The sequence below is a fragment of the Salmo trutta genome, chromosome 24, assembly GCF_901001165.1.
Source record: "Salmo trutta chromosome 24, fSalTru1.1, whole genome shotgun sequence".
Taxonomy (NCBI): domain Eukaryota; kingdom Metazoa; phylum Chordata; class Actinopteri; order Salmoniformes; family Salmonidae; genus Salmo; species Salmo trutta.
Genome location: NC_042980.1, coordinates 36,141,177 through 36,154,773, shown reverse-complemented (window position 1 = coordinate 36,154,773; position 13,597 = coordinate 36,141,177). Strand labels below are relative to the sequence as shown.

General features: G+C 46.0%; 1 protein-coding gene across 2 annotated transcripts; it reads left to right on the top strand.

The window, feature by feature from the left end:
* Positions 1–2,973: 2,973 nt before the first annotated feature.
* LOC115161218 (serine/threonine-protein kinase SIK2) lies at positions 2,974–12,598 on the top strand. 2 transcript variants are annotated; one of them, XM_029712019.1, is made up of 11 exons: positions 2,974–3,270; positions 3,989–4,149; positions 4,346–4,462; positions 6,415–6,478; positions 6,826–6,987; positions 7,719–7,843; positions 7,980–8,103; positions 8,286–8,512; positions 10,637–11,354; positions 11,495–11,690; positions 11,805–12,598. In XM_029712019.1, exons 2-11 carry the CDS (start codon positions 3,997–3,999, stop codon positions 12,361–12,363), a joined length of 2,445 nt encoding a protein of 814 aa, XP_029567879.1. In that variant the 5' UTR covers positions 2,974–3,270; positions 3,989–3,996; the 3' UTR covers positions 12,364–12,598. The 2 variants fall into 2 exon arrangements, with proteins under 2 accessions (XP_029567879.1, XP_029567878.1); XM_029712018.1 differs by having other exon boundaries at positions 2,975–3,270; positions 3,943–4,149.
* Positions 12,599–13,597: the final 999 nt, after the last annotated feature.

Here is a 13,597-nt window from a genome sequence, read left to right as displayed (position 1 = left end):
CACTAAGTCACCTACTACTGTACAGCTACATCACCCCTCCCTCCCTCCCCTCCCTCCCTTTCCTCCTCCCTCCCTTTTTCCCTCCCTGACCGAGAATCAGCCCAATCAAATGCTGGGTACTTTCCAGCACTAAGTACAGTACACATGCAACAGCATAAATCAGACAGTAACAGACAGACCAATAGCAATGAAAGAGAAAGTGATTAAAGAAATTGACAGGATGTCAGGGTTAGGTGTTGTAATCCCTGGCAATGAAGCCAGAGAGTGTGTTTCCGCCATGGTAGCTTCTATAAAAAAGATGCCTCTGACAGGCTATGCATGGACCCAGTGCACCTGAACAAAGTACTGCTAAGGCCACCCCACCCCATGAAACTACAGAACAGCCTGGTGCAAAAGTGTTCAGCATTGTTTATGAAAAATGTGGATTCTGGCAGATTCCTCTCGATGAGAAACAATCTAAACTAACCACATTCATGTATCCTCTTGGAAGGTTCAGGTTACTCCACTGGCAGTGAGGTCTTCCAGAGATCGATGGAGCAGCTGTTTGTTGGGCAGCCATGTAAGATGGTGGTGGATGAAATCCTGGTGTGGGGAGGACCACTAGGTAAACACGATGAGCCCCTCAAGCAGGTCCTCAACAGGATTAGGGCTGTCAACTTGAAGCTGAATCCAGAGAAGTGCAAATTCAGGCTCCATGAGGTTCTCTACGTCGGTCACCTCCTCATAGCCGACGAGGTGAAACCTGACCCAGAAAAAAGACAGAGGCCATCAGGCAGAAGAGAAGCAGGCACTGCAGCCACAGGTGACGGGCCCCTCCTCCAGCTCCTCCATCAGGACACTGAATGGTGCTGGCAGGAGCAACATGACTCTGCCTTCACCAAACTGAAAGAGCTGCTGTCCAGCACACCAGTGCTCCAGTACTATGATGTGGGCTGCAGTGGGCAAACCAGTGGTCCTATCTGCAGATGCGTCCCAGCATGGTCTCGGAGCAGTATGTCTATAACAAATCAAATCACATCAAATTGTATTAGTCACATGCGCCGAGTCCAACCAACAATGCAGTTAAAAAAAATACAGATAAGAATAAGAGATAAAAGTAACAAGTAATTAAAGAGCAGCAGTGAAATAACAATAGCGAGACTATATACAGGGGGTTACCGATACAGAGTTAATGTAGGCCAGTGGTGTTTGCATCAAGAGCACAGATGGAGACTGAGACACGTTACGCTCAGATAGAGAAAGAGATGTTGACCCTTGTTTTCTCCTGTCAGAAGTTTCATGATTTCATATACGAGCGAGCAGTGGTGGTAGAGACAGACCACCAACATCTGAACACTCTCCTGCGGAAGCCTCTGCATCCTCACATCTGCAAGAGATCATGATGGAGCTTCAACGCTACAGTGGATGTGGTTTACAAAAGAAGCAAGAAGCTGTTTGTAGCTGACGCGGTACAGCGTACAGCTACATCACCCCTCCCTCCCTCCCTCCTGACTGAGTATCAGCCCAATGGAATGCTAAGCGCTATGTACAGTACACATCCAATAGCATCAATTTGACAGTGACAGACAGAGATGATTGATATGTCGATGCCCCACAACATCAATCAAAGGTACCGGCACATAGAGAAAAGAAAGGACAGATATGTAGATTGTCCAAAAGCATAAATCAATAGTTGTGTGGACGTTAAGAAAAGAGGAATCTGTTGGGAGGCCCGTAGCATCACTCTGTAATTACTGACAGACAGTGAGAGAAATGACAGATATGTTGACGTCAACAGAACCAATGTCCCCCAGGTTGGCTTTGGAGTGGGGGTGGAAACTTCCTGGAATGTTCAATAAATTGGAGGTGTCAGAGTTATTGTTGCCTCTGACTCTCTTTTTGACAGAGGGAACTATGAATGTTCCCAATTTGAGCTGTGTGCCAACAGCCACGACTGTAAACTCTGTCAAAAACAGTTATGGAATGAAAGCACTGGGCTGTTGACCTGTTTAGAAGGCAGCCTCGTGTATTGCATGTATGCCTTTCTCTCATCTGGCTGACTGGATTGAAAAAGTGTGAGTGTGTGTGTTTGAGTGCAGCACACCAAATGCAGAGTACCTTTCCACTCAGTCCCTCCTCTCACCTTCCCCAATCTCTCTGCTCTGCTCTCTCACCTCCTTTCTCTCCTTCCCTCCCCCTCTCCCAGCTCCCTCTAGGCTACTTCTTTCTTATTCTCTCTCCTTCCCTCCCCCTCTACTTATCTCTTAGCTTCTCTCTCCTTCCCTCCCTTTCTCTCTCACTCCTCTCTTATGTTCTCTACACTCATCCTCTATTAAACCTTATTTTCTCCCATGTGAGTAATAGAGAGGTCCAAGTGGGGGTTCTGGGGATTTTCAGGGTCAAATGCAGTGAATGACCATCAGGAAAAGCATGCATGCATCCATCAGTAACTCAGCTCCAAATCTGCAATCTTGCATACATTAAAAAGCAAGTGCATGTTGACTACACAGTTTTGCAGGCTATGTGGTATAGTATAGAATGGTGTGTGCACTTAATGCAAAAAGTTTGGAAACATTCCATGTATAACCAGTTTAAAAGATTCATAATTACTAAGAACCATTTCCAGTTTCACTTTTTCTCCCAAAGTAAGTAGATGAAAGTCAACTGAAAGTCGAGGGCGCGCACACACGCTAAATGCTTTCCAGCAGCGATGAGCGAGCCCAAGCTCGAGCTCCGCTATACAACAACAGCTTGGGAGGAAACATCACGTGGTGACACATCTCCGGGACTGACGTCATTGTCCCCATCGCCAAGCAACCTCTCCATCAGCACTCGCGTCACCGCGCGCCGAGCCGCACGGTTGCCTGGCAACCTCTGCCTTGCGCTTGCGCCCAGGCTTGTGCATCGCTCGAAGTTCTGACGCGGGTGTGACGTTAATGAGGTGGGTATCAATTTGTTAGCCTATAGCAGCGAGAGAGGAGGAGTTTCCCATGAACACTGTGGCTGTCCGCATTCCACAGGAGCGCACAGGCAGACCGAACAGTGCGGTAGCCGGGGTCGTGACCGGCCAAATCAACCTGTAAATAGTTCTAACTGATACGGCTGGCACACTTTAGTGTACATTTATGTAGATATTTCTTTAAAAGAAGGAAAATAATAAAATGAAATGCTGTTTTTCATTATACTTTTCTCGTATTTACAGCAACTAATATCCTTATAGAATGACTTGTATAGCTGTCTGTAACAACCGATTCAACTGTGAGAGGAGCTGGTGCGGCTACATCCAATAAGGTAAGACACGGCAATGCTCTGATGATTCTTTGGAAAAATCTGGTTTGCATTTCAAAGTGGATCTATAATGGACATATATAATAATGTTTTATTTATTTAGACCGTTTTAATTTGTTTTACTCGGGCATCCTGTGTGCGCCGAGCTGCCATTGCCATTATCTTAACACTTAACAATTCTGTATTGTGTGTTATGCTATAAATGTCTACACGTCTATTAAGCATAGACTTTTCATATTTTTGCATGTTTAGTATGACGCCAGCGCTTAAAAATCCGTATTTAATAGACAGGATGAATTAATATATGGTTAGAGCATTAATTCAATTTAGTGCAAACTTAAAGATTTGACAGACATGAAATGATGTGCTCTATCTTGAATTATTTTGTGCATCATGATGCAATGGAAATGTTAATTCAGAATCTTTGCGTTTTTTAATAATAATTGTGGAAGAGCTCGAATTGGCAGGCCTACGCCTTGTTAAATGTGTAGCCTAATGATTATAATTATAACGTTATTATCAATAATGATAATAATACATTGATAATGTAATGCATTAGGCCTAACAAATGATAACACACTAATAATAGGCCTACAACAACAAAAAATAAAACAATGCCATTAATCATAGGCGTATGCGCATTTGATATTTCAAATTTTTACCTTTGTAACGCAGGTACTACACACAATTTTTATCCTATCCTTTGGAATATAATAATCAGTTGCCATCATGGTGATCATGACGGAGAGCGGCCCAGGGGCCCAGCCCAACCATACCCAGGGAAGGCCTCTCCAGGTCGGCTTCTATGAGATCATCAGCACGCTGGGGAAAGGAAACTTTGCCGTGGTCAAACTGGCAAGGCACAAAGTCACCAAAACACAGGTCAGCATCCCAAATCTTTAATTACCAATGGTTCCATGTAATATTTTATTCATTTCTAAATCACACGGACACATCTGAAAAGAACAAACAACATTTGGTAGAATCAGATCAGCCTCTCACAGTGCATTTGTCCTAGATATAGTAGACCTTATTGTGTGTTTACAGTTTGCTGTGTTGGTTGGTTGTCCACTGCCAGGTGGCCATAAAGATCATCGACAAAACGAGACTAAACCCCTCCAACCTGGAGAAGATCTACAGAGAGGTCCAGATCATGAAGCTGCTGAACCACCCCCATATCATCAAACTCTACCAGGTGTGTGTTGTCTCTATTATGATACACTGTTCCACTGTGTGTGTATGTGTGTGTGTGTGTGTGTGTGTGTGTGTGTGTGTGTGTGTGTGTGTGTGTGTGTGTGTGTGTGTGTGTGTGTGTGTGTTTTCAATCAGCAGTTTTCTGCCCTTTGTTCAGCTCTGTGCTGTTTTGCTGGTTTTGAGGATTACTGGACGTCCGGATTTAAGAGGGTGACTGCTGAGATGGCGAAATTGTGTTCCCTTCCACACCCAAAATACTGGGGAAAGATCTTATTAGAAGGTCCTCTCTCCCACACACACACACACACACACACACACACACACACACACACACACACACACACACACACACACACACACACACACACAGCCCCAACGCCTTGAGTTGGAAAGGAATGCCTGATGTGTCATATGTCTTCCAGAGGACGATCCACCACTGTGAGCAAATTAATACTGAGGGATAGTCCTCCTAAAGCTAATCAGCATTTCCAATCAGGGCTCACAGTAATGGCCAGATCTGACAGTGCTGCTGTGCTCTCTACAGCCAGGGAAACCTCTCACTTAAGAGGCGTTACTGGATGACTAATGGCTCTGAGCTGGGTTACCCCCCCCCCCCCCCCGGTGACACCCCCTCATCCGCCCACTGAGGGGGAGGTGTAGTGCAGTAAAGGCAACCTTGTGATCCGGAGGTCACATCCTCTCCCTCTCATCCTTCTGTTACACTAACAAAACAGTGGGGGATTGGAAATGAGGCAGACATTACATTGAAAGAAGCCACAATCTATCTGCAATATTAAAGCTGATCCACCACCACCAAAAAACCTCTAAAATAACACCAAAGCGTTGAACCTCGACCTTTAGATATGCTGACCTTTAGATACTGAATGCTCTTTTGTGAACAAAATGACACTTTTTTCCCCTGTACTTCTGGAGATCACCTCAGCCTGTTGTCTATTTCTCTTTCTTTATCTTTCTTTCTTTCTTTCTTTTTCTCTCTCATTCACACACTCCCCCACATACCACTCTTCAAGGGGCCAGTATGAGGGGCCCTTAACGTGCCAGACCACTTCCCTGGAAGCCTGTATGACATCAGCAGCACCTCTAGGGTGAGAGGGACACAGAGTGGTGCTCATCTCTCTCAGACGAAGACTAGAGACTATGTGGAGCCTCTGTGTCTCCCTAACCATTACGGCTGCCCAGGACCTCACTGTCTCTCACGCAGTTAGAAAAATGAAAGAGAAACTCGGTTGGAAATTAAATGAGGCTATGAAATGACTGCCATTGTGGTTGATTCGTGATTTAGCTAGCGTTAGGTTTTGGTTTATTGAGTCCTGGCAGTGATGTTTATCAGGCTTTCCTCAGAAGTGGTAGTGACACAACATTCACACAATGTTCTGCCTCTGAGTTTCCAGGAGTTCCAGGAAGGGATTGGGGCATTGCTTATTTCTCCTTTTTATTTTTCTTCTTTGTCTTTGTGGTGGTGAGTTCTTGATACACAAGCTGAGACCTGTGTGTGTGTGTGAACTTTCCTCTTCCTTTCCCAGGAGAGAGATATTGTTTCTGTTGACAACTGGTGACAGACAACACAGTTTAGTGGGAAGACGGGTTTGAACTGTTGTGGGTGTTTTTGCCTGTGTGGACGCTGTGTTCGTATCCTATAAATAAAGAGCATACAGGAAGTGCCTGTCAGCTCTGTTATGCAACAGTTCATATCATGGAAAGTTAGCATGCCTAGTGTGTGTGTGTGACAGGAGCTATGGAACAGGAAGGGGGTAGTGTGGTCAGAGGAAAATGAAGGTTGCCAGAAAATGTCCCCAGTGCTCAGTCCTGGCTCTGCTAAAACACTCACAGAGTGAGAAGTTCTCTCTGCTCACGTCATCACGGTATGTTTGTGTGTGTATAGCCGACTTTTTGCTAACTTCTCTTCTATGTCTCTCTTTGTGTTTCTCTTAGGTAATGGAGACTAAAGATATGCTGTACATTGTGACAGAATACGCCAAAAATGGAGAGATGTTCGGTGAGGATCAAATAAAATGTCCCCTTAGTTGTAACCTGTGTTGGGTACAGTGGAGGCTGCTGAGGGGAGGACGGCTCATAATAATGGCTGGACTAGAGTCAATGGAATGGTAAATAAACACATCGAAGACGTGGTTTCCATACGTTTGATACCACTCCATTGACTCCATTCCAGCTGTTATTATGAGCTGTCCTCCCCTCACCAGCCTCCACTGGTTGGGCAGTATCTTTTTAGGTAATAAAAGGGGTAAAATAGATATGAAGTTCCTCCCTCACCCAGGATGTAGAAATGGTTTAGGCCTCTGAGTCTAAAACGCCCCCTCTCTCTCTCTCCCTCTTGTCCTCCAGACTACTTGACCTCAAACGGGCGCATGAGCGAGGACGAGGCGCGGAAGAAGTTCGGGCAGATTCTGACGGCAGTGGATTACTGCCACAGACACCACATCGTTCACAGAGACCTCAAAACTGAGAATCTACTGCTGGATGCCAACATGAACATCAAACTGGCCGGTGAGTCTGTTTGGGAGATAACATGAACATCAAACTGGCCGGTGAGTCTGTTTGGGAGATAACATGAACACCAAACTGGCCGTGAGTCTGTCTGGGAGATAACAGATAGCAGACTCCCCTCTATCCTTCATGGTTCTCTACGTGATTCCCAGACTAGTTCATCTCTCTACTGAAGAGAAGACCTGCATCGCTGTAATTAAAAGATTGTTACTGGGTCTGAGTGCTAATGAATTGCCAACTGCCAAGAACTAGAAGGTTCTTTAGGGTGAAATAGCAGGCTCATAGCAGGCCTGATCTGATGCCACAGAGAGCCAGGGTGACAATCTGTATTCAGTAAACACACACGCACGCACGCACGCACTCACACACACACCCACACCCACACACACACACACACACACACACACACACACACACACACACACACACACACACACACACACACACACACACACACACACACACACACACACACACACACCACACACCACACACACACACACACACACTGCGGGTCAACCTCAGTGCCTCATTGTGGCAGGACAAGCAGTAGCTCTGTGTCAGAGCCCAGGGTGATATTAGCTCAGATGCTATCTGGCCTTTCATCTGTCATTATGTGATTAACATTACGCAATATCAACAAGAAAAAACTCTGTAGCCAGCAGGGAATAGAGGACTCAAACAACCACGAGTTTCACAAACTAACCAATCTCTTTCTCCTTCCCGTTCAGACTTTGGATTCGGTAACTTCTACAATGCAGGCGAGCCCCTGTCTACGTGGTGCGGCAGCCCCCCCTACGCAGCACCCGAGGTGTTCGAGGGGAAGGAGTACGAAGGGCCACAGTTGGACATCTGGGTAAGGGCTGACAGGGAAACTGCACACAATGTGTTTTGAACCGTAGTTCTACCATCTTCATGTCAAACCAATTAATACTGAAGTAAAGGGAGAGGCCATTTGTTGACGTTCTCCTCCTGGTGTCTCTCCTCTAAAGAGTCTAGGTGTGGTTCTGTATGTTCTCGTGTGCGGTTCCCTTCCGTTCGACGGGCCCAGCCTCCCTGCCCTCAGACAGAGAGTCACAGAGGGGCGCTTCAGAATCCCCTTCTTCATGTCTGAAGGTACCCATCACACCATGGCAACCACACAGTGATGCATTTCATAGTGTGTTGGACTGATAGATTGATTGATAAAATGACTGGTTTATATTATATAAAATCATATGCTATAGCATCAGACTGACCTTCCTCCCTCCCACCTCCCTCCCTCCTCTCTCCCTCTTCCTCCCTCTCTATTCCCCCAGACTGTGAGAACCTGATCCGTAGGATGCTGGTGGTAGACCCAGCTAAGAGGATCAGTGTGGCCCAGATCAAGCAGCACCGCTGGATGCTGGCTGACCCCACAGCTCTTCACCAGACCCTCAGCATGGCCCTTCCCCTCACAGACTACAACTCTAACCTGGGGGACTACAGCGAGCCTGTCCTGGGCATCATGCAAACCCTGGGCATTGACCGCCAGAGGACCATTGAGGTGAGTGGCTCATTGGTTGATGTGTTAATTGGTTGATTGGTTAATTGGTTTATTGGTGTTATTGTCCTGGAAGGAGGATTAGAGGAGGATAGGAGTGAGTGGAGCTGGGCCGTTATATAGGTTACAGGTTATAGGTTATGTGTTATAGGTTATGGGTTATAGGTTATGGGTTATAGGTTATGGGTTATAGGTTACAGGTTGTAGGTTATGGGTTATAGGTTATGTGTTATAGGTTATGGGTTATAGGTTATGGGTTATAGGTTACAGGTTGTAGGTTACAGGTTATAGGTTATGGGTTATAGGTTATGTGTTATAGGTTATGGGTTATAGGTTATGGGTTATAGGTTATGAGTTATAGGTTATGTGTTATAGGTTATGGGTTATAGGTTATGGGTTATAGGTTATGTGTTATAGGTTATGGGTTATAGGTTATGGGTTATAGGTTATGGGTTATAGGTTATGTGTTATAGGTTATGGGTTATAGGTTATGGGTTATAGGTTATGTGTTATAGGTTATGGGTTATAGGTTACGGGTTATAGGTTATGGGTTATAGGTTATGGGTTATAGGTTATGGGTTATAGGTTACAGGTTATAGGTTACAGGTTATAGGTTACAGGTTATAGGTTACAGGTTATAGGCTACAGGTTATAGGTTACAGGTTATAGGTTATGGGTTATAGGTTCTGTGTTATAGGTTATGGGTTATAGGTTATGGGTTATAGGTTACAGGTTGTAGGTTACAGGTTATAGGTTACAAGTTATGGGTTACAGGTTATGGGTTACAGGTTACAGGTTATAGGTTACAGGTTGTAGGTTATGGGTTATAGGTTATGGGTTATAGGTTATGGGTTATAGGTTATGGGTTATAGGTTCTGTGTTATAGGTTATGTGTTATAGGTTACAGGTTACAGGTTACAGGTTATAGGTTATGTGTTATAGGTTACAGGTTACAGGTTATAGGTTACAGGTTATAGGTTATGTGTTATAGGTTACAGGTTATAGGTTACGGGTTATAGGTTACAGGTTATAGGTTACAGGTTATAGGTTACAGGTTATAGGTTACGGGTTATAGGTTACAGTTTATAGGTTACAGGTTATAGGTTACAGGTTATAGGTTACAGGTTATAGGTTACAGGTTACAGGTTATAGGTTACAGGTTATAGGTTACAGGTTATAGGTTACAGGTTATAGGTTACAGGTTATAGGCTACAGGTTATAGGTTACAGGTTATAGGTTACGTGTTATAGGTTATGGGTTATAGGTTCTGTGTTATAGGTTATGGGTTATAGGTTATGGGTTATAGGTTATGGGTTATAGGTTATGGGTTATAGGTTCTGTGTTATAGGTTATGTGTTATAGGTTACAGGTTATAGGTTATAGGTTATGTGTTATAGGTTATGGGTTATAGGTTATGGGTTATAGGTTACAGGTTATAGGTTATGGGTTATAGGTTATGGGTTATAGGTTATGGGTTATAGGTTACGGGTTATAAGTTATGGGTTATAGGTTACGGGTTATAGGTTACAGGTTATGGGTTACATGTTACAGGTTACCAGTTATAGGTTACGGGTTATGGTTATGGGTTATAGGTTATGGGTTACAAGTTACAGGTTACAGGTTACAGGTTATAGGTTATACAGATCACATAGTACCACAGGAATACAGTATTTGGAGTACACTGTAAAGACTGAGGTAGTGGAGTCGGGTACTGGGTTAAAAGTGGTGGGGCTTTGAGACAGTTAGTCATGTTTGGCAGTAGAGCAGGGTATGTTATGCTGCCTCCCAGGCAGGCGCCACAGTCAAACACACCCTGGATCCCTGTACACCTGGGGGACTTAATACTCATTTTGTAGGGAGAATTAGGGGGATAACTGGCATCTGCTTTTAAAGGCTGACACAGTTAGTGGTAAGTAGATGAGATCCAACAGCAGTCTCTCAGGAGATCAGTCTGGGTGAGCGCAGTCTGACGGGGTACAGGCCTATCTGAGAGAGAAATATATATAGAGAGAGTGAGAAAGACAAACAGGGAGAGGAAGAGTTAAAAGCTGGTTAATATAGCCCTTTATATTATGACACCCTTTGGACCAAAATGGCTGACTAACGTGTCCTTCTGTTCTGCCCCAGTCTCTGCAGAGCAGCAGCTACAACCACTTCTCAGCCATCTACTACTTGCTGCTGGAGAGGATCAGGGAGCACCGAGCCCAGCAACTCAGCCGTCAGTGTGGGCCCTGGAACCAGAGACCCAGGAGTACCTCTGACTCCAGTACCCCAGAGGTTATCATGGAGGACAGCTTCAGACCTTCAGCCTACCCCATTCAATGCAAGAGCACCCCTCCCATGCACGCGGAGATGGAATATGACCAAGGTGCATTGTTCCAACGTGTGGTGTTCCCGGTGGAAGCCAGTCTGAACCGACTGCTGTGTAACCGCTCCATCTCCCCCAACAGCCTGGTGGAGGAGGTGCGGCCCCGCGACCTAAAGGAGGAGGTCACACACACCTGCTCGGCCCTCGTCCTGCCCACCACCACCTCCCGACGACACACCCTGGCCGAGGTCTCTGCTCGCTTCCACCAGTGCAACCCCCCCTGCATCGTGGTCAGCCCCTCCGATGGTGCGTCGTCTGACAGCTGTCTGAGGTCCTCGTCCACCCCCAACCCCGCTCTGCACCCCGCTCTGCACCCCGCTGTGGGTGGCCTGTCAGCCGTGCTGGCCTTTGGGACTGATCCCGGGGCAGTGGTCCCCGCCGATAGCCCACCGGCCCTCTCCTGTCACCTCCTCCCCCAGGCTCAGGCTGCCAGCTTCCAGGAGGGCCGCAGAGCCTCCGACACCTCCCTCACACAAGGTATGGGTGATGACAGTTTATAGCCATTAGGTATGCATCAGTCCCATCATCCTCATCATCATCAGTACTACAGAGAAATGTATCAGTCACATCATCATCTAACCAATCTTCTGCCTGTCTCTCTCTGTGCACCTCCCCAGGTCTGAAAGCCTTCCGCCAACAGCTGAGGAAGAACACACGCACTAAAGGCCTTCTGGGTCTGAATAAGATCAAAGGTCTGGCCAGGCAGGTCTGCCCTCCAACCTCCGACCGCAGTAGCCGTGGCAGCCGGGGATCAATAAGCCCCACCATCAGTGAGCACCGCAGCATGCTGGAGGAAGTTCTGCACCAGCAAAGGTAAGAGGGAGACACACACACGATCTTACACACTCACCTGCACATAAATACAATCACAGACACATAGTCACCGTAAGTGTCATTCTAACCCCACCTCTCTGTATCTGTTTACAGGATGCTCCAGATCCAGCACCAGCCCCAGCCCCAGCCTCAGCCTCCTTGGCCAGCACCTACCCAGAATCCCTCGCTCTTCCTGTCCCAGCAGCAGCCCCCCTCCACCCTGTTCGACACCCCCGCCCCCTCCCTCCTCCAGGGGGAACCCCAACACCCCCTGCCCTCCCACCAGAGCCCCCTAGCTCTCCAGCATGCCTTCTGGCAGCAGCCTCTGGAGTCATCTTCCCCCTCCTACGGCTCCTCTTCCTCCTGCTCCTCCTCTTCCTCCTGCTCCTCCTCTTCCTCCCTCTCCCCCGTGGGTACTGCTGCTTACCTCCTCGAGGCTCGACTGCACATAAGCCAGCAGTCCAGCCTCTACCTCGAGACCAACCTCCCCCCCCAGACCAACCCCCACTACCAAGCCCAAGAACAGACCCAGGCTTTCACCCAGGGCCCCTTCCCCCTCATGCCCATGCAGGGGATGTGGAGTCTGGATTCAGCCTCCGGGAGAGAGTCTGAGATGCAGGAGCTGGGCCGGGGTGGACAGCAGCAGCTGAGAAGCTGTGTGATGGTGAAGTGATGGAGGGAAAGAAAGGAGAAGCAGAAAACAACAACTTCTTATTGGACCAGAGTGATTGTTCTGCATGACAACCAGAGTACAAAATGTCATGGTGATGTCATCACTGATGGACAGGAAGGGTAAGCGCTTTTTGACGGTGGGAACAGAACTTTGAGACGTGTAGTTTCTCAAAGAATATCAGATGATGAGCAGAAGGTGATAGGACGACAGAACAGATCCTCTAAAAGTGTGAAAAGAGAACAATTGGGTAGAAAAACTGAGCAAAGAGTAGCTAGATTTTTTTTTTAACTGATGCAAGTCACAAATCTACACTCTCTTGAACAACATGCAAACACACTTGTTGTGTGTATCTGTGTGTGATCACATAAGCTGAGAATTAAGCAATAACCAAACTCTGGAGTGACGGCTCTGAGGTCTCGTCGGAACCCCCAGAGAAGCAATAAAGGTCTGGGACCCCCTCAACACAACAGGGGACCTCCGTTCCTCTCCTTTCTCCCTGATGGGTCCCCAACTCACCCCTGTCCCGCTATGGAGGGGTGTGTGAAGGACTAGTCTTGAAAACCCAACGAGGACTGGTATCAATGTACCATACTAGATCATTTAAGACCTATTTCAACAGTTTTAGTTTTAGTTTTTTCATCAAGTTTGAAAACAGGACGATCCAGTCTTCCTGATTTCATTTTTGTGTTACTTTTCCAGTTTTGCTCACTGTATATAGACCTTTATTACTTATTACTTATTGTTTTCACTTAATTAGAAAAGACCAAAGTTCTTTCTTTATTTTTACTTTGTTTGTCTTTTGGAGAAAATATTACTTATTGGTCACATACAGATGTTTAGCAGGTGTTATTGGGGGTGTAGCGAAATTCTTGTGTTCCTAGATCCAACAGTGCAGTAATATCTAACAATACACAACAATACACACAAATCTAAAAGTAAAATAATGGATTTAAGAAATATAGTAATATTTAGACGAACAATGTCGGAGTCCGGAGTATAAATATATATAGATATACAGTACCAGTCAAAAGTTTGGTCACACCTACTCATTCCAGGGTTTGTTTTTATTTTTACTATTTTCTACATTGTAGAATAATAGTGAAGACATCACAACTATGGAATAACACATATATAATCATGTAGTAACCAAAAAAGTGTTAAACGAATCAAAATATACCTTATAATTGAGATTATTCAAAGTCGTCCCCCTTTTCCTTGATGACATCTTTGGACA

What these genes read in the sequence shown, in the direction of transcription:
- LOC115161218 (XM_029712019.1), top strand. Translation starts at nt 3,997, where the DNA reads ATGGTGATCATGACGGAGAGCGGCCCAGGGGCCCAGCCCAACCATACC. An exon ending in CAAAAATGGAGAGATGTTCG is followed by an intron (nt 6,479 to 6,825) that starts GTGAGGATCAAA and finishes CTTGTCCTCCAG; the next exon opens with ACTACTTGACCTCAAACGGG. An exon ending in ACCGCCAGAGGACCATTGAG is followed by an intron (nt 8,513 to 10,636) that starts GTGAGTGGCTCA and finishes GTTCTGCCCCAG; the next exon opens with TCTCTGCAGAGCAGCAGCTA.